At 47.5% G+C, this 21,586-nt stretch overlaps 1 protein-coding gene across 1 annotated transcript; it reads left to right on the top strand.

Moving 5' to 3' along the window:
* Positions 1–9,907: 9,907 nt before the first annotated feature.
* On the top strand, positions 9,908–19,654 carry LOC135400273 (glutathione S-transferase-like). The gene is made up of 3 exons (XM_064632056.1): positions 9,908–10,095; positions 14,820–15,033; positions 19,048–19,654. The coding sequence occupies exons 1-3, from the start codon at positions 10,001–10,003 to the stop codon at positions 19,408–19,410; spliced, it is 672 nt and encodes a 223-aa protein (XP_064488126.1). The 5' UTR covers positions 9,908–10,000; the 3' UTR covers positions 19,411–19,654.
* Positions 19,655–21,586: the final 1,932 nt, after the last annotated feature.

The raw sequence follows: 21,586 nt of genomic DNA on the forward strand, positions 1-21,586 counted from the left end.
GTAAAGGGAAATCTTGGGCGCTTATTTGATCGCATATTCGTCCTGTAGAGCTACATTCCTGTTTCCTTCGTCCGCGTGGCAGCTCGTCTCTGAAGAGTAGATGCCGCACCGCGTGCGTGGGGCGTTAGCCGCGGCGCTCACAAGGACAACTGCGCTTCAACGTGTTAAAAAGACGCTGAAAGTATACTTACTATACGTCGTCGTCTCACTGCTAGGTGAAAATTTCTGAAATCCATGATATAGGCGCGTGATGATGATACCAATGTGTCTTCGTTCGGGGATAGAGAGGAACTCTTATGCTGACTTCTTTTATGTCCGAACCGTTTTGTTGCGAACCCGTTACCGCTATTATTTTTTACGGTTCTGCTCCGGTTCGGGTTCAACAGTGTCATGAAAATTTCGGTTCGGGTTCGGGTTCGGTTCCGGCAAAAATAACGGTTCGGGTACGGTTTTCGGTTCGGGTTCAGGTTCGGTTCGACACCCTGTTTTAGATAGAGTATTAAGTACTCTAAAAAGTAACTCGTTACTTTCAATGTACTTTGATGTCACAGTTGGAATTCGCTACCCAAAAAAATACGAAGCGCGCGAAGTTGAAAATGGCACTACCAAAAAGCTTTATCAGCTCGCACGGAACAGCTGCGTTTCAAAATTTCTATCCGATTGCCTGACATGATTTTTAAACACATTACCCTGTATATGGGCCCTACAGATACGAAAGAGACTCTACAGAAACGACGGAGTTTATTGTCGTTTTTCGCCTTACCGTTGCCTTACCTCATAAAGAGTCAATATTTTACGTGCCCTCTCTCAATACGGATTTTGATACGGGTCTTCTGTCCTGCCTGATCGGAACAACAACAACAACTACATGAATGACGATGGGATGAGGTGATTCACCGCAACAATTGCGGTACCATACCTCAGTGCATGTGGGTTAATATATGAGTGGGATGACGATGAAAAAGATGAGGCGTACACACACATGACACACGAAAATGAGATATCACACACGCGAGTGCGTCATAACTGATGGGGATAGTAGTTGATCCGGTCGGGCCTGTCCCGCGCCCTGGGCAACCGGATGTTACCAGGGAACTCTTCGAGTACCTCAAGGCCACCGAAATGATGACGACCCTCTGAAGCACAGGCGGCAAGCCTCACCGTCCGCAGCACGTCGTTGCCATCGCGGCTTCTCCCGCACTTTTTTTTAAGGGGTAGCAAGCCGGCGCTTGCCTGGCTGACATCTTCTTTTTGTGTGAATAAACCCCCCGGTCGGCAACCGGAGATGTAGTGCTGTGAAGATCACATCTCCGCATTCATGGCAAAAGCTCTGAGGTCAAAGGAGTTCAAGCAGCGTCGTAGACATCAAGAACAGATAGAATGAGTGCAGGCATTGACGGTGCTGCACAGGGTTAGAACAAGGACCCAAGATTGCCGCAAGGCTGAGCGGCTTGTTGTTTATACGGGTCAGTTGGGACTGGAACATTGCTCTCTCCGAACTGTATAGAGGGCAGTCGATGAGGACGTGTTGAATGCTTACCACCATGCCGCAGTCACGACCTACTAGATTATAACGACCATGTCATAATCAGCAACCCCTATGAGGAGCCCGTCCGCACGATCCGCTAGGGGGGCTTCTCATCGGCACGCGAAATCTGCATCACGATTGGACGCTGGAAATTTGAATTCTGAACGCGCAGAAGCGTATGTACGACTACCGTAGCAGACGACAGCAATAGCTCCTATGAAGACGCGTAGAATGATCATGTAATCAACCTCAGAACGAAACATCTGTGGAATATCCACCGCTTGTACAGAAATAGTAAGGTAAGCTGAAGTACAAAGTATTGTAGAAGTTGAGGAAGCAATAACTGGGACGATGAGTAGCGCCACCGCTACCTCCCAAAAATGCGGCGCTGGGAAGGGGTGCCTACGACATGGTCGTTATAATCTAGTAGATCGTGGCCGCAGTTGGAACACGAGCTGGTTGAAGCATACCCTAGTCTGTGTCTGAACTGCGGGGTGAAAGTCACATTGAGGCGAAGTCGACGCAGAAGGGAGGAGAGACAGCGGGGCAAACGGCCTGGGAGGGAAAACGACAAAGTTGGATCTACGGCGTGCAACGAGGACCTGTCTGTAATGTCCCGGCGATATTGTTGCGCCGCCATTGGTTGTATCATCGCCGACAAGAATGCCCTCCTGTCACCACGGGTCGACATATTCGGTATCACCGCCTGGCATTGTCTGGCAGCAGCAGTCACTCTGTCAGCCTCTACATTTCCGCTTAGTCCACAGTGACCTGGGATCCACTGAAAACTGGTGGAGTGACCACGTCGCGCAGTCGCTGAACGTCGCTGAGGATGTCCGTGACAATTGGAGCTAATGTACCTCGCGCATCCATGCTCTCTATGCACTGCAGGGCTGCCCTGGAGTTGGTGTATACCACCCACATTCGCGGAGCATCGCGCTGAGCATACCACAAGGGGTCCTAACGGGGTCAGGGGGTGCCTCATAGGGGTCCCAATGGTTGACCTGCAAACCCCTTCATGACAACACATCGCCTCATGCATGCTCCCAAACACGAGGCGCTGCGCGCTTCCCCTTCTCACGAGGGACGCGGATGTCTCGAATATCTCAGACGCTAAAGCATATGTACAGCACAAAGCGAATCGCCGAGACAAAAGAGAATCTTTCGCTCGGCCTCCGTGTCACGCACAGGGAAGTATTTTCACAGTAGTTTGGAAAATGAGTACAAGTTATTGGAAAAAGGTATTTAAGTTAGATTACTAAATACGTACCGAGATTTGAAATTGTTTGCAATGTTGCAATGCGATTCACATCAGCAATGTACAGGGAAAAATTAAACAGAGCTGTGGAGCCTGCGAATTTGAGTTTCTATATTTGTGACCCATCAATAGGTGTTGATTGTGGCACAGGAAGGAGTGACACTCTGCTCAGTTAGTGTCACCTTCTGAAAGGGTACAAAACAATATTATTGAGCATATATATAGTTTGGCGATACACTGCTCCGGTACGCATAATACCTTGGAGAGACTATATGCAAAGCATATTGACATAGCCTACTGGATCAATCACTTCCTTCTCGCAATACTACCGCGGTACGTGGGACTGCCGTTTCGTGCGGTGCCGACCATTTCTGTACACATCACTTTTGGTGTCTTATCAACAAAGTAATACCTACCGTTCAACACTGCGTGTCCAGTTCTTGGCCATCGTTACCGCTAGCAGTTGACCGCGTGACGATCGACAGCTTTTAGTTTGAGCTGCGTCCGGCGCCGTCCCATATCGTGCTTGCAGAACGTCTCTTACCTCATATTCATCGTGAACGAAACGTGCGGAGTACACGCGTGTGACAATCACATCTTTTGTTGAAGATGCTTCGAGTATGTGACAGCTGCTTTTCTATATCCACTTTCGTCACATTGTCGTCGACAAACGAGTTGTTACACCCGGGTTACGTTTCCACCATAAGCCCTTTGAAACTTGTCTGTTGTAACATATGACTGCAATGCAGCCAACAAGAGGCCATAATAACACGCATTCATTAATTTTTCTTTTACTAGCCTGCAGTAAAACTTGCAACAATTCCTGTCGGACTGATTCACATGTCTGCATAAAAGCAGAACTTGACCGAATAAAGCGGAAGCTGTGGGACACACAATAGAAGCAGTACACCCTGCTGAGAAAGTTGGCACAGGTCCGTGCAACCTTCAAGGTGTCACATGTACCTTACATATATGTCACATGTCCGGGTCCTAGCGTTGGATGCAGTGCGCACTAAATCCAGAAAACAGCTGAAGAGCTTAATTTTTTTTAGATGTCGGCTGCACTTCTTTTCCCGCAAAAAAAAGAACAAGAAAGAAAGAAAAACAAGAAGCTTAACCTGGATACACCCAGATCACGCCCTGCTGCAGGTGGCAGGAAAGATTCACCACTGTCGGTGAACAGTGCAAATAAGTCTGGCCATCCAAGGCCGTAAGGCATTTGGTCACTTCATGAGTTGCCCTGGAACATTGTTTTTGCCGAGTATCATAATTGATTATGTAAAGCCACGGCCATTGATATTCTGTGATATAAAGTCCTCATTGCCAGTGCCACTGATTGTGATCACTGTTGTTCCGCAAATCATAAAATGTATAATACAATCATAAAATGTAGTTAATTAAAACCTCCATGGTGTGGGAAACACGCTGCAATAGCAGTATTGTGGAGTTCTGCTACCTAAAATAGTGCAACATAAAATCTGCAATAAATGATGATTGGGTTCACTGCTGTAGCGCAGGTGGAGTCTTCATTTTTTCAGACATCAAACGCGATCGAAACACTTACAGTAAAGCGTGTCGATGAGATAACTGCCTAAACACAGTGTTTTTAGGTGACAGACGCCGCTGCAAATTTGCGATCAGTCCCATTTGGACGTCGGTATGTGAAAGCCATTTCTCGCTGAAAGTTCCCCTCCATCCGCAGCCGATTATACTGCTCAGAGAGCTATATATCGCTGCACACCCGTGCACGTGTAAAATAAAACAAAATTCAAATACGTTGAACACCGTTATATGGTTTGTTGTGCTCAAAACCACCCGAAACGGCCAGCTCAGCCCACGCGCGAACATACGGCTACGATGCGCCAGACGCGACCGTCACCACCTGCTGCTTATCCACGCGCCGCCGCGCGGCAGCTCCGGTCCCTAGGCTAACTTTCCGGCGGAGTTTCGTGACCAGAGAGAGTATCAAAGGACCGTGGCTATACTACCAACGAGCGGACGCCTTTACCCGCTCGGCCATGCCATTGATCGCTCAGTGTCTTCACGGTGCGTCTCACGTGATGTCGTCCACGTAGTCTGGCAACACGAACGCCGCGGAGTTACAGCGTAGGCGGTGTGTTGCGGAGCATTCGCAGAAGTGAACGCCTTTGAACAAGAAGTGAACGTATTTGCAGGCGAAATCCGTGTTTCTGCACGAGCCTATGGCAACTTATGGTCCGGTTTGCCGTTGCGCCGCAAGCAAATCATGTACGGCCACAGGCGCAGGGACCACCCTTCGTCTGCTGCAATGCTATCGCATTTCGTACGCATTTGGCAGTGCGTCAAAGAGTACAGCGAATTATTCTTCCAAAGCTTTACGCTCGTCGGACCACAGGGTCCGGTATGATCGAACATTTCGTATGCCAGGAAGTCGACTTGCGACAGCTGATCGCCCGCGAAGAATTTCCGGTCGCCCAAAAACTGCACCAACGCTGGCAGACGATAGTTGTCTTCAGGTACGCTTCCTTCTTGTCATTGTCGTACGCAAGATCGCGGCACAAACCGACCTTCTCCTACAGCACATCGTTTACGCGTTGTTCGATGACACTGGCCCGAGTCCATTCGCCTCAGGGCTCACGAACAGGCTGAGACATTGTCACGCTGTTGTGGACACTGTCTTTTTTTTTCTTTCCTTACATTTCTTTTAGAATACCAAGACGGCTCTTTGCCTGGCTAACCTTATCTTTTTTTAATGACCATAGCCTGAAGCTAGAGGAAGCTAGAGAAAGCCTGTTCGATGGCTCCTGTCGCAATCTGCACCAGCTCCGGTGGCGCAGCGGTAACGCGTGCGCTTGGAGACTGGGAGGTCCGCGGTTCGAATCCGCGGGCCGGCTGTGCCGTCTGGGGTTTTTCCTGGGTTTCCCTCAGATGTGTAATAGGCGTATGCCGGCACAGTTCCCCTGAAGTCGGCCCATGGACGCAGCTATCCTCCCCCCGAGCGGATTCCGCTCGGTCTTCCACTTCACCCTTTCCTCCTCTCCACCATCTTTCCCTTTCCGAGAAACATGCCGCCTAATCAGGCAGGCAGACCTCTCGGGTTCCTCCCAACGACACTCCTCCTCCTCCTCCTCCTCGTCGCAATCTGCCAGTTGTCTCCTGTTGCCTCCTGTCATGCAACGAAGATCCTGTCATGTTCCACGGAACTGGTTTATCGTTTCTGTTTGCGGAAAGTCTTATACAGGCCAAACGGGTCGCTGCGTTTATCAGAGGCAACAAGAACGTCAAAGGACAATGGAAGGAACCATTTCACTAGTTACCCAGGAGCATGTAAAAAGTTGTGGCAGCGTGGCCTTGTTGAACCAATGCGAAGTGCACTCAGGAGAGAGATAGTGGTAGCTAGCGGGAGATAGGGTATTGCTCTCCAGCGGTGAATCACTCCAAGCCATAGTCACGATTTATCTGTTGTTGTTGGAAGCTACACATATCCAAAAGGAGGGACGCATGTGCATCCGCTCGGCTTCCATATCACTTTCAGACAAAGAATACCACATACTGACTGGTACAGACAGATAAGCTATTGCTCTTTGGTCAGGCTCCCTTTTTATTTTCTTCTCGAACCTGAAAAGACATTTCATTTTATATATTTGAGAGCTTTCAGAGGCGCTCAGAATTTCGGTCAGTGAACGTTCAAAACAAGCAGAAACCGATGTCCACATGAAAACGTTTATTTTTTAAAACACTATTATGGAGTCCGTTTATTTTTTAACACGCAATCGCTAAGTTTACGGTTCCGTGTAAGTTGTAGGTTTGAACCGCAGGCCGATATTGTCTGAAATAAAGCAGATGTGTGATAAAAAGGGGGGCAAAAGAGAGGAAGGGGGTAACAGAAATTTAAATTGGAGATGCCTGTTGGTCCGTTTATAAATGGACAACTGCCCTGTACGACCCTGGACAGAGCGTGCTTTGGAAAAAAATACCCGATAGTTGCGGAGTAACTGAAGAGCATGTGGTCGTCGCCCCGTTTTAAGGCTTATCTCTCGTCCGATAAGTTCATGGAATGGCCTGTCTGGAGCGAGATGTCCTCGTACGGTGTTCACAAGATAGCGAAGCCGGCGTAGATGTCTATGTAGGTGTACCACAACTTTTCTCGTTTGCCTTTTACTTTCTTCTTGCTCCTTCCACCGAGCTGCAACTGCTTTCATGAAGGTAATAAAGTCTTTTGGAAGTCATAGCAGAACCGTCGCCCTAGTAGCACATATATTGTGGCCTCGATGTTGCAGTGGGGCAACAGTTATCAACATTGCACAACGTTCCCGCAACATTATCAAAAGTGGACCAACATTACTTGACATTCAGCAATGTTCATGCAATATGGCAGAGCAACGTTTGAGGAACGTCGCGGCCGAACGTTCCTGCAGCATTGTCAGAAGTGGGGGGGGGGGGATATGTTTAATGCTGATAAAAAATGAGAAAACAGAAGGGAAAGGTTAGCCATGATGTAGGCTTGCTATTCCCAAGAGCAAACAAACAAACAAACAAAAGGAAGATAAAAGCAGCAGAGACACAGAAAATTATGAAGATAAATACAGGAAAAGACAGATCCTTCACTAATCGTTGTGCAGACAGTCATATAGGAGGTATCAGAGAGTGCCCAAGAGTTTAGATTCCCGAAGGAATCGTGTCAGCGCAGACGTGACTTCAGAGTACTCAGTAGGTCTAAGTAGCACCGCGAGGGAAAGCTCTCGGTAGCCTAGATGAGCGAGACGGCGCCGGAGACTAGACCAGTGATCTTCGTACCGCTGGCAGGCAAGGAGTATGTGTGGCACGTCAGCTTCTACATCACACGTGGGGCAAAGAGGTGATGGGTGTTGGCTCATCTGAAAGAGGAGGAGTGGAGTTCGTGCCACATTCAGCCACAGCCGATGAAGCAACGATTCCTCGATGCGCGGGATGCGGCCAGGCACAGCATGTGTCATTAGCGGGTCAATGGATTTAAGGAAGGCATTGGTGCATATAGCTTCTTGCTGAAAGAGCTGCGTGCAGTTGACAATAAAGCGGCGGATTTTCAGCTGGCACATAGAGAGCGCAAGGGGAAGGACAGTTTAACAACGTTTGACAAAGCTCAGTGTCGTGGGCTTGCCGAGCGACAACGTCAGCACGATCATTGCCAGAAAGTCCGACATGGCTCGGAATCCATTGGAACACCACGCCGTGTCCCAGGAATACAAGTTCGGAGTGCAGGGCGATGATCGTGGTGTAGGTGTCACTGATGACTGCGGCAGAGTAAGAGGCCAGCACCTCCAGAGCCACTTTACTGTCGGTGAGGATCGTCCAGGCCCTGGGCGTCAACGAGGAGACGTGTCTAAGCGGCCAGTAGTGCGAATGCCTCGGCCTTGGCAGATGACATAAGAGGGAGTTTGAACCCGTGCTCAATATTCCATACTCTAGGATGCAAAAGGCGGCAGACGACCCAACTAGAGGGACTGAAGCATCAGTGTATACTAAGGTTCGATGCCGGTGGTGGCTGTGGATGTGGTGCAAGGTCAGTTGGCAGGCCACAACTGTTGGCACAGCATTCTTTTTCCTAAGACCTGGAATGGACGTTTGTACAGTGGGGTAGTGAAGTGTCCACATGGGTGGCGCATAGGAGGTCCGGGCCGAGGCTGAGGGGATGTTGCCTCGCAAACGAAGAATAGTTTGACCGAATGCAGATGCGAGATAACGTTGACCAATGTCACAGAGGTAATGAGCCGGATGGCGGGCAAGATAGCGCGTGTACGCGTGTAAGGCGACACTATCGCGAAGAATAAGCACCGATGGCTCCCGTGCCTCCGCCAAAACAGAGAAGGTTTCCGTAGTTTTTGGCACTCCCAAACAAAGGCGGAGGCTTCTGGCCTGAATATTGAGCAGCTCCCGCTCGTGAGTGTTGGAGATCCCATACAGGACAGGCCAACCAGACCAGAAGTGGACCAACTTTACTTGGCATTCGTCAGTGTTCATGCAACATGGCAGAGCAACGTTGGAGGAACATTGCGGCTCTACGTTTCTTAAACGTTGTTTACTGACTTTCCGCAACATAACACTGCGTAACACTCTTACCGCCCCCGTAACACTCTTACCAACAGAGGAAACCTACTGGTTTTACAGCTCCACTCAGCAAATAGTCACATTAGCGACGAAAGCCTGAATTGAAAACACAGTATATGACAGGAAGGGATGTCAGAGATGTTATTGAGTACACTTGACTCTTGCAGGTGCAAGGGTTAACTTCAAAGACGCATCCTGGTCACTGTTACAAACGTACGCATGCCCCACCAGTTCGCATTTTAGTATATGCTCCATCCCGTTCGCAAATAGAGGCTACTGCTTGATGACAGTACTTCTATAACCAAGCGGGATATCCAAACGGTCTCCCCCCAGCCGCACCCCAGTGCCCAAGTGAAGCGGGTAGGGTACTTATTTGCGGAGCTAAAGGCGGATGCCAGTGGCGTACAAGTGCTTGCAGTCAGCATGCATCTGGCATTCGATGTAGAAAAAAGAAGGATAAAAGAAGAAATAAATAGCGTACAAATACCTCCGCCAACCTATTGTCAATATTGCCTAAATGTCGTCATAACATTGGCTTTATGTGGATTGTTGCAGTTGTCATGTTGCAGCAATGTTGCAAGAACATTTTCTAGCAACGTTGCCAGAATGTGGCCTGAAAAGGACATTAGCGACGTTTCGGCAACGTTTCGGCAACATAGTATGCTACCAGGGCGGGTGTACCTCGAAATAAACCGATCAAAACCCTGGTTGCAGATCTCAGAGAACTAGAAGGTACTTGAAAAGACACCATGCAGCATTTGCATAAATAAAACGTGAAAAAGAAATAACATATATGAGTCAACAGTGAGGAATGGTGCTTGTCCAAAACGGGACCTTGGTGGTCGTATTCACCGAGTTCATTCAGCCGCCAGCTATTGCGTGCCATTTCTCTTACAAATTTCAGGTAGAGAGAGAGAGAGAAAAAAAAGCGCAATAATAAAATGCCGTAGGTAACACTGAGTAACACCACGCCTTCCGTTGCAAACGATGTACGTAATCTCTGTACGATAAATTGCGCTGGTCTCTACGAGATGGCGTTACATTCAATGCTGCAAGTAAGAACAGCACTGTGCCATTGTTATCCACTGTGCTTCAGCAGTAGAGACCATATCAGCTTCTCCTAACATACGACGCAACCTCTGACCGTCATGGTTCCGGTTTTAGGCTACTGGGACCTTCGTGGCTTGGCTCAACCCATTCGCTATTTGCTCGCGCACGCAGGGGTGGAATATGAAGATAAACGGTACGGATCCTTGTTTTTTTTTGTGTGTGTGTGTGTGTGTGTTGAGTTAATTAGGGTGTCATCGCCCCTCGACCCTCAGATCATGTACTACTCGCGGTCAACTTTTCAATGTCTTTATTTCGAGTTCAAGTGCCACATGCGTAAGGAATGAATTTCCAGGTCATGGTCTTTCAGACAGAAAAGAGGTAAACTCTTTCTGTTGTTGTTGTTGTTTTTCTTTTTGGGCCGCATGATGCTCTCTATAGTCGCCGAAGGTTTTTAACGGTTCAATGATTCTGAGGTGTCAATATCAATCAACCGCTGAGGTGTCAATACATACTAAAAGCGATAAAAACCCTCTGTGCAGGGGGACGAGAAGGGGCGACACAGATGAAGCACTGAACTGACAAACATCTTTATTGACAACACAATAGCTTATATACTCAGGTCTGGCCACATGCCCTACTCCGTTGTATATAAGCTATTGTGTTGTCAATAAATATGTTTGTCAGTTCAGTACTTCATCTGTGTCGTCCCTTTTCGTCCCCCTGCACCGAGGGTTTTTATTGCTTTTAGTATGCTACACCAAACAGGCCAGTTTTTAACCTTATTTAACTTATTGTTCATACATATTGTGCGCACAGTTTCGCTATGCGACCAGTGTTACGTGGCGCGAAACAATGTCCATATTAACACGAAGCATCCAACGCTGGAAGCACCAGAAAATTACTGTAAGTACAATGCACTGTAAGTGTACAATGTAAGTGTACTGTAAGTACAATGCACTTGTACTTACAATTGAGAGCTTAATAATTTTCCGCTGCTCTTCTGGTGGTCTTCTTTACTCTTCGAAATGTGCCGAGCGTTACGAGCGTTGCAGTGTGAAACATGGCTTCCTCATGGCTGCGTCGGGTAGTTCTTCTATTTGATAACAATAGACACCCTCATCATATGGAAAGCCAAGAGCAACACAATGCTGCAATACAAGACAAGAGGAGGAATTCTTGGAGCCGTTCCAGGACTGCCTCGGCAGATGTGCTGTTTCAGTCACTGCTAACCAATTTCCCGCTTCCGTTAGCTCTGCCTGGGCTTCAATAAAGCTTGGTTGGCAGACAACGAGGGATACAGACGTGGACTCGTCGAAGGGTGGCTGGGCCATTGTCGCATACACATGTGCGAACAGACACACACGAGAAAAACGGGTGTGGCACGGAAGCTCCGTCCACTCCGTCCTTCTCGCTCCGGAGCCTCTGCTAAACGGGTTTTTAAGCCAGGAGAGCGTTGCTTGTGCACGTGATGTGTGCACGTTGTGCGCCTCTAGGCCTCTGGGTGTCACTGGATGTTCTTTTCCGGTAAAGCCGTCTTCCGATCCGGCTGTCTGCCGCCATAAAAAGATTAGTTAAGGTGCAGATGGATCCAACCGGACAGGAGGGTGGAGAGAGCGAGAAGCACTCCGACTTGTGGGTAGGAGCGTGTGAGCGCCACACTCCGCACAATGAGATGACCCGTTTAGTAAAAAGGAGCGCGCTCGATGCGCTCCGGAGCCGCTACTTAACGCGCCCATTTGCTTGCGTTAAGTAGCAGCTCCAGAGCGCAAGGAGCGCTCTCCTTTTTACTAAACAGTGTCACTCCTTTTCCGGAGCGTGGACCTCTTGATGAACTCCCACACTCCAGCTTTATGGTGAGCTTTACCAGCTTGCAGGTCGGAGCACGTGAGTGCTGCTCCTGCTCCGTGACGTATGGAGGAAGGGGAGGCCGGAAAACCAATGAGCCGCTTCGGAAACTTCGGCTATGTTCTTTTTGGGAGTTGTATCCCGTTTTTTTTTTTTTTTACATTCACTCAACTCAACTTGCCTAGGCGCATATCGCGCTCGTGGCTCTGAAAGACCGTTTAGTAGACGCACCGGAGTACGAGGGACAGAGTACACTGAATCTGTGGTAACCCACGGAGATCGCTTGTTGCTAGATGCAGGGTGTGTTTTTTTTTGCCGCACCAGATGTTTTTTAATAAAAAATCTATGACAGTCAGCAGTGATGCCGTTTTCGCGCGGCCATGCGAACATGATCCCGAAGCGTGTATGTAACTGCTGTGTGACTAATCGTGTAAATTTAATTAATTCCCTCTTTCGTGCTAACGTGAGATAGCAGAATGGGAGATAGTCCTCGTTTAAAGCCATTCAATCTTCTAAAAATCCTGAAACCAGCACGTGCGTTGAACGCAATCATAATCACGGATCATCATCACAGAGTATACAAACGCAAGACCTTCGCCATAGGAAGCTTGTCTGGGCTGCAAAGTGGTCCAATCTCCAATCACCTTCATCACTCCGCATGCGGCCCACTGATGTTGAACGCACGCTGTCCTCTCTGCGCTTCTGATGCGGGTAGTTTCGGTTTTGGGCTCCCTTGTATATCGAAGTTCGGCGATGGATATTTCATTGCACGTGCTCGTTCCAGAATCTCTTTAAATTAGAATGGCTTTCAACGAGGATTGCCTCTCATTCTGCTACGTCACTTCTGCCCGAAACCGCCCAATTAAAGAATTAACCAATTAAATTTAGGCAATTAGTCATCCGGTAGTTACATACTCTCTTCCGAAGAATGTCTGCTTGGCCGAACAAACCACCCGCAGAAACGGTGTCTATACTGCTCTTATAGCTTTGTTTCTTTAAATCTGATGCAGCTGGACAAACATCCCGTACATTTGAACAGTTCATTTGGACCCCAATGAAAATGTCTGAGGAGTCTCTAAAAAGAACCTTTCAGGAAAGCGTGCATCGGGAAGCTCAGTGTATGCCCTATGTGGCAGGCAATCCAGCGCGAATGGGAGGAGTTAATAAGGCAACAGAACGCAGTAATGGGTTCCATGCCAGTCTCCATGCCGCTGTGCATACAATCCGTCGTTGCAGCACAAAGCGGACGGTGGCGGACACAATATTAATGGAACAGCTGCAGATGAACAAAACCAAGGCGGCTGAAATAGAAGTTTGCCGTTAGTTTCAAACGTTGCTTAAAGGTGTTGAGACACTTTCTCTGATGTGTTGAAGCATAATATATATGCATCGTACTGATTATGAGAACACCCTGAAAAAAAGAAATTTTCCTCTCACTGGATTGGTTCGGAAAATAGGCGCAGCCAAAAACGACGACCGACGGTGTGACCTCACGGGCCCCTCTCCCCCATTTGGCTTGGGAGACGCGCGTCTTCCCTCGCTGCTCCTGTGTGACGTCACCAATGTCGCTTCTTCGAGGCCGTTTATCTCCGTACCTGCTCACGTCATGAACCTGAAAACTTGAATATGGGATGATGTCGGGTGATAGAATAGTTTTTCGTATTTATCTGGGAAAGCTGGAAACCAACTGTCACAACACCTTTAAGCCTGTCACCCTGCGCATTCGGTAGGAATACACACCATGACAATATTGCTCGGTCCATGCTGAAATCCAGCCCAGCAAGTCCCTGCTGTAGAAGCACTGCCACGTTGCACTAGTAACCATTTTTGACAAGTTAGGACTTGAGTCTTCACTGTGAGGCTCATCAACCGATTTACTGCGAGCATTGGGGTATAAAGCCTCTGGCAATGAAACGTCCCACTCATTATCACCGAAATCTACTCCCAATTATATTATTATTATCGTCACCGAAATAACGTTGTTGTTGTTGTTGTTGTTTCCGCTCAACTATAGCTGCTGTGTGGAGACATTTTTTTTTTTTTTTACAAAACTTGCCGGTAAACGAAAGCCATGGAAGCGATTTCGTACGTTTATATTTCCCTTTCATTTCGTTTTTAGCTTTGCTTCTGAAATACGTTGGAGGCGGATCATCAAGTGCGTTGGAGTGTCAACGAGGAAGCAAGGGCGGATCCAGACCCGCGCTTTTTTTTTTTTTTTGGTGGGGGGAGGTTTCAATGTCGAAACGCGTAATTGGGGAGGGGAGAGGAGGAAAACTAATGTGTAACTTGGCGGTTTTTGCGGGGCGATGGCCCTCCTCCCCTTGGATCCGCCACTGCAGGGAAGGGAGCACCTCCAGAAACGCCTCGAACGCAAGCTTGCCATATGCTCATCCAAAGTTGCTGTCTGTTCCAAACAACTTCTGGCCGGCGAGACAGACTCTGTGGGGTCGTGTGAAGTAAAGGGCGTACGCCCTCGAACTCTTTTAAAGGATAACGTGACAAACTTGGCGAACGACAACACAATGAACGGCAGCTGCGCGCAGGACAGCATTTGTTTGGTCCCCCAGAAGGAGGAATTCAGCAAAGGAAGAACGCGAGACGAATCAACCGGGATAGTGATGCCATGTTCACGTGCAGGCAACAGAGGATAGTGTGCCTGCTTAAAGGGGCGCACAAGTGCAAAAATACCTCCTCGCAGAATGAAAGATGCCCGTTACCTTGACACCAACACAAAAGGAACGAGATTCATCCGTTGCCTCGTTCGTGATTTATGAGCGAAAGAAACCGCAATTTACGCTTTCCTTCTCCCTCTCCTTCTCGAAGAAGTGCGACAATGCGGACAGCGTTCTCATTGGTCTCCTCAAACGATTTGTCCAATCATTGCGGGAGATTGTTTGAGGGGACCAATTTGAGACCTCTCCGCATTGTCGCGCTCCTTGAGAAGCGTGTCTAATTAAGCAACTCGAACCCATCATGCCACCGAACTACTCACGTCCTCGGCCGGGTTTACGAACCCGCGGCCTTGGGCTCAGCGGGCGGACAAAGGAGAAATGGCTTTTTATTACAATCCAGGTACAGCAACGGCAGTGCTCCAAATTGGAACCGTGACGAATGGTTGGCCGAGAAATACAACCTGGGTCTAGACTTCCCAAACCTGCCCTATTACGTGGATGGCGACGTGAAACTCACGCAGAGCTTGGCGATCCTCAAGTATTTAGGTCGAAAACACGGGCTTGCTCCAGAAACAGCGGAAGAGCAGCGCCGGGTGGACGTCGCAGAGATGCAGGTGATTCCCTTCGTTTAGACCGAAGACATATGGCCGAACGTGATAAATGCTTCACCATGTGACTTTTGTTCGGTAAAAACCTGTTGACATAAACTGCCGGTAGGGACCAAATCTTGTGTGTTCAAATTCCTATCGAATTGTGTTCATTGCAATCGATATGTCCTGCATTGTGTTCTGTTTTCAGTCTTGGGTAGTAACTAAATTACAAGTAACTTGTAATTGTAACTTACAAGTAACTTGTAACTGTAACTTACAAGTAACTTGAAATTGTAACTTACAAGTAACTTGAAATTGTAACTTACAAGTAACTTGAAATTGTAACTTACAAGTAACTTGAAATTGTAACTTACAAGTAACTTGAAATTGTAACTTACAAGTAACTTGAAATTGTAACTTACAAGTAACTTGAAATTGTGACTTACAAGTAACTTGAAATTGTGACTTACAAGTAACTTGAAATTGTAACTTACAAGTAACTTGAAATTGTAACTTACAAGTAACTTGAAATTGTAACTTACAAGTAACTTGTAACTGTAACTTACAAGTAACTTGAAACTGTAACTTACAAGTAACTTGTAACTGTAACTTACAAGTAACTTGAAATTCACCAAAATGGCAGAGTGGGCCTGTTGGTACATGACTGAATTAAAACTGGAGCACGAAACACGGACGAAGAAACACACAAGACGACACTTGCTCCACTATCAACAGACTTGCAATGGCAGCAATCCTTAAAAGGAGTTGCCGAGGGGAAAGGGAGAAAACAAACAAAAACAAATTGTTTTCTTCTTTGCCCCTCGGCAACTCCTTTTAAGGATTGCTGCCATTAAAAATCTGTTGATAGTGGAGCAAGTGTCGTCCTGTGTGTTTCTTCGTCCGTGTTTCGTGCTCCAGTTTCAATTCACTAACTTGAAATTGTAACTTACAAGTAACTTGTAATTGTAACGTATAAGTAATTGTAACCTACAAGTAACTTGTAATTGTAACTTACAACAAGTAACGTGTAACTAACTAGTTACTTTGTGTAGCAACTAGTTACTTTTCTACAAATGCGACCTGTAACTACTCACCGCTTTTGCTTAAACTAACAGTAGGATGTAACTGTAACTACATTGCTCAGATATTGCTCAGTATTTCCAACGCTTCAGTTCTCTAGCGTCATTTTGTCGAGACTTCAATTTATTATCAGTATATACACTAATCGACAATGGGACAAAAGGCCATTATGCCTGACGTAGTCCCAAGCCCCAGAATTTCAAATGAACTGGCGTCTTTCTCAACCAGGTGACAAAATGGCGTAGATGCAGGCTAGCTGGTGGATGAACTCCATAATGGAAAAGCCTAAGTCTGGGCACACAGAGGGACGACACACAACACACGACTCAAGTCGACTTGAGTCGTGCCCTTCGAGTCGTGCGTTGAGTCGACTTGATAACTCAAGTCGACTTGAGTCGCGTGTTGTGTGTCGTCCCTCTGTGTGCCCAGAATCACGCTTTTACATTATGGAGTTCTCAACAAAGTATTCCACGGATTTTGCAATCTCAAACGCAGCCAGGACGGTCTTAGCCTGGTCCACAGGAAATCCTCTATTTATACCACGGTGTAAATATGCTTAGACAGTACAAGCGCTAACACAATTTCTAGTGTTTTTTTTAACAGCATAATACCCCATCATCACTGTAGATGCAACCATGTGATGAATTATATGATAACATATGATGTTTTGGTTAAATTTGTTTTTCAACTTTATAAGGCTGCTGTGCTCGCAAGGCTGCTGAACAACTTAACAGTTTGTTTATTGTCGGGTAACTCCCTGTGTGTTCTTTAGTAACTGATCAGTGTATTAGTTATCGGGTAACTCCCCATGTACTTTTTTTAAAAAATCTTATATCGATTTAACAATATCTTAATCACAACTAAACTGTATCTTTTATCTATTAATTCTTGAGCTGTGCTGGGACTGTACTACAGGGCTTGCCCTCACAGTCTCACTTTCTGTACATTTTGCATTATCAACTAAATAAAGATTACGAAAGATTAGTTCATTTTTTAGGCTTTTCAAAAATGTAACTGTAAAGTAACTAAGGTACCAGTAACTAAGCTAATGTGGTAACTGGTGCTGTAACCAGCTACATTTCAGAAAGTGTAACTGTAACTCAGGTTAAGAAAATGAAGAGCATTGTCGGTTTAGCTTGACATAACGGGAACGCGGGAGGACACCATCTCACACAAACAGGTCACTAAAGAGGGGGATTACTATAGACAGTGACAACTTAAGTTCTACATTTGGGACCGCCCACTCATCCGTGGAAGCTACCACTACCACGACTAGCTACCAGCCTTTGCACGACGCCCCCGCTTCGCGATGTAGTGCCGGCTCTCTCTCTCTCTCCCCAGTCCCCACTTAGCCGCGCCGCACTACATTCGCGCGCGCGGAGCGATTCTTGTGTGGGGGCGGGGTCAAGTGTATGACTTATGTTGTCACTGACTATATTTTAAAGCGTTAGCATTAGAAGCGGCGTTTCAAGGAAAAGTGCCGTGGTCAAAACGTTGAGAGGGAAGTACGCCGCGTGAGAGAGGAGGAGGGCAGTGGAGAGTTGAGAGGAAGGGAAAGTAGGTCATGGAGCGGAAGCAGTCTTGGCAGCGCGCCAGATACGCGGGCGAGTCTGAACTTGCGGGTGTGCAAGGCGCGTATGGGCTGAATTCAAGTACAAACCGAGTACGAGTGCCGGGCCAAGTAGGCGCCAAAAGAAAACGGATTCCGAGCGATTGCGACGAGCTGCCGAAACCGAGGAACAACGCAAGCAACGTCAGGCAGCGGATGCCGCTGCTCGGCGCCGAAAGCGGGCGAACGAGACGCAGGAAGAGCGAAAGCAGCGTTTCAAAATACACCGCCGGCGTGGAAGAAGGCTTGCGCCTCTGTTGTGGCTGTGTAGTTAGTAACAGTTCGTGATATTTCCGGGTGGATAGAGGTGGAGAGGGTGGATACTGGTAGTGGGTGGGTCGGCTGAATGCTATCGCATTTCCGCCGCATTGTGACTTACCCATGACTGGTTGTTTCTCCATGTGACGCGGGAGTACAATCAAATTACTTAATTTATTGTTTCGAAAAGTATGACGTCACAGAGTGCGCAACCTGCCACGCGTCTGGCTACATTGCTCCTCGAAGGCCGACTTCCGTGTCCCCGTCATAGCTACTGGCCGTCTTCCAACGTGAGGCGCAGAGCGGAAACCGATCAGATGCGCGCTCTGTTGCCAGGAGACAGACGCCAAGACGTCACCCACTTTTGGAGAATCCGAAACTATGACACACACACACATAAAGAGACAATGATGAGATGAGGCTGATGCCGGACAGCAGGCTGGGCGCTGCCCCAGTGCCGAAACTATGAAGCTTTGCGGATTCTTCCAAAAATTCGTGGAAGCGCGTATAAGGTTGGCTGAAGGCACTTATATTTTGCGTATACTGAGCTTTTGAGCGAGTTTGGCTTAGAATACGAAATAAAATATGAGTAGAATTTTTCGTCCCCAGCGGCACTTTAATGACCATTCTGCGCGAAAGAGTAGCATTATCGCAAGCTCTTGTACAACATATTCGAAACAAATCATTAGAGTTCCACAGTATACAGACATCTTTTTGGGCACTGGGTGCATATGCGACGCCCCATTTCAGCCCATATTAGCTGTCTTCGATTGAGTTTCACTTTGTGAACTAGTGCAGACCGTGGTGGAAGTTCCCGCAGTCGATTCAGCGGAGGCGCACCCTTGCATTACAACAACAGTAACAACAATAAATGATGAAAAAGTGATCACACTCGACATTCATTGGGAAAAAACGCCTCGGGAGTGTAGCGCAACCTCAGGATAATGCTGCACATTATCCGACTACCATGCAACGTTTTGTGCGCCATGGAACACCCGGGCAAAGCGCTTTTTCTGACGAATCAAAGACAGCTATTATGAACACGCTCTTTTCTTCCATTGTGAACCTCCAAGACCCTTTCTGTGTTCCAGGCTTTCGACTTGACGATGTCGAACATTCGTCTGTGCTACGACTCCGAATACAACGATGAAAAGCGCAAGGTCTTCCTGGAGGCATTCCAGGAGAAGGCTGATCAGTTCTCTCGATTCCTTGCCGACCACGCCTTCATCGCTGGAGACCGTGTCACCTACGCTGACTTCCTCCTGTACGAAGCTCTGGAAGGCATCCGTGCCTTGGATCCCGGTGTCCTCAAAAACCACCCAATCTTGCAGCGTTATGTGGAACGAGTGGCGGCTGGTTTCAAAGAGTACCTGCAGTCGCCGCGCTTCAAGTCGTGGCCAATCTGGAGCTATTCCGCTCAAGATCTCGGACCACAGCACACGAGAAGGGAATAAAACATTGGGAAATGACGTTCTCTTTGTTTCGTGACAGTTTCAGAAATTCCTGTATGATTTTCACAGGCTGGCGGAATAGCAAGCTGACGTGATGCCGTTTGGCTGACCTTTCCTCTTATTTTCTTTGTTCTAATAAAGATATCCCCCCTGGCTGCCGATTTTCATAAATATGGCGTTACATGTATGAAGAGCAATGTCAAGTTGTAATGTCAAGAAAGTTATTCAAAATAAATAAAAAACAAGACGGTTGAGATCATGTATTTGACATAGAAAAAAACTAGACTTTTGTGCAGTACACTGCACTTCTCCAGGACACACGCACACATACCTACTTACACACACACATAGAAACACACACACACATACATTTTTTTTGATTGGGTGTTAGCGCCGCGAAGCAACTGTGGCTATGAGCGGCGTACAGATGTGGACAGATGGAGAGAGGACAGCAGGAAGGAGTGGGGGACAGGGGGGTTAGTATGCGTCCTGGGCCGACTTCAGGGGGAACTGTGCCGACATTCGTCTGGAAAGTCTTCGGAAAACCCAGGGAAAACCTCAGACAGCACAGCCGGCGGTAGGATTCGAACCCACCACCTCCCAGTCTTCAGCACGACCTTGGTTACCACCACCGAGCGGACGCCTTAGCCCACTCGGCCATGCCGCTGGTACACACATACATGCAGGCATGCATGCATACATACATACACATATATACATACACATACATACATACAGACGCACACACACATACATACATGCATGCATGCATGCATACATACTAACTATCGTCAGTCGAACAGCTGATCCACGTAGCGCGCCCGTCTCATCTTCGTCAGTCTACTACACCCCTCCTCTCATGATGGGACATACCAGGCTAGACGTTTTTGCACCCTTGGGGGTATCGGGGTGCTTGTGGCGCGTCATGTTCCTGGACTTGCCGTTTCGACGTGACCAGCGTGCATAGGGAAGATGATGAGATATGCAGGAGTTAGGGAAAACTAAAGGAAACTAAACAAACTTACAGCCCAACATATGAATACCCACGATGGCGAGAAACACATACAGCAAGAAAGCACTTCCAGATGAGACATCGAGGGTATTATAGGGTTAAAAGGTATGGCGCTACAAGAATGAGGGCATTTGATCTTGTCGAACATATCCCAGTAAACGATCTACGTCCCAGTGACATCTATGTAATATCCTGAACTGGACATTTGGATATCACAGGGAGTTTCGCACAGAGCCTGTAGATGTCTTTCGTACGTCCAGTAGATGACCATTAGTCCCACTTTTTCCACATCCACGGAACGTCCCACTAACTCAACTAATGGACATTCGGACATTCAGAGGATATTGGCGCCACCTTCCGGTCCGTGCGCAGGAACACATATTTTGAAACATTTTGCGAGAGTTGTGTGTGTGTGTGTGTGGGGGGGGGGGCTGGTGTCGGCACCATTAACGAACCCGTAACTATAGAGAGTGGCCACCACATAACTATTTCGTTCCCTGCTTCCCCTCTGTGCCCGTTTCTGGTATTTCCCGTAACGAACCTTTCCGCCAATAAATCCCCCCCCCCCATAACGAACACAGAGCGCGGCAGTTTAAATACAGCAAGCAGAGAAATTGAAAAGCTCCCAGTCCGGAAAGCTTCGAAAGGTGTACTAGCATTCCCTTTCCAAGAGAAAACAAATACTATATATTGCTTGTCGCGCGAACTTCTGCGAATTCGAGGGTACTGCTTGCCTCCGAAACAAAACGGAGGGTGAGCTGTCTAAGTTTAATTCGATTATGCACAAAAACAACAGTCAAGTGAGGAGTTGCGTGGTATATTAGCTCTGCAACAAGGTAACGCCTGTGTTTCTTACTGCTCTTGGTCTGAGACACTCAGTAGGTTCATGGAAAGTCAAATTTGAGAATGCCACAGAATTCCGCATCTCTGTCTGTTTCGCAATAAATTCTCAGTGTACCATAGACGGTCAGTTTAGGTAGGAGCGAAATCTTGCACAGGACCGCCCTATTGTTTCTGACAAACGTCATTCAGCCCCTGTTTGGCACGTACTTTTTTGTTCGTGATGCGATATCACCTCAGAATATCCAAATCTCTATCTTCCCAAGAGGTTCTCTTTGGGACGTACAGAGGATATACAGAATTTCATATCCCCAACAACTAAAATAT

This window comes from Ornithodoros turicata, chromosome 7 (genome assembly GCF_037126465.1).
Source record: "Ornithodoros turicata isolate Travis chromosome 7, ASM3712646v1, whole genome shotgun sequence".
Lineage (NCBI taxonomy): Eukaryota > Metazoa > Arthropoda > Arachnida > Ixodida > Argasidae > Ornithodoros > Ornithodoros turicata.

Bases quoted from the DNA above. Each gene is read 5' to 3' on its own strand.
- LOC135400273 (XM_064632056.1), top strand. From the start codon at position 10,001: ATGGTTCCGGTTTTAGGCTACTGGGACCTTCGTGGCTTGGCTCAACCC. The intron at 10,096-14,819 runs GTACGGATCCTT...ATTACAATCCAG, and splicing joins GTGGAATATGAAGATAAACG to GTACAGCAACGGCAGTGCTC. The intron at 15,034-19,047 runs GTGATTCCCTTC...TCTGTGTTCCAG, and splicing joins TGGACGTCGCAGAGATGCAG to GCTTTCGACTTGACGATGTC.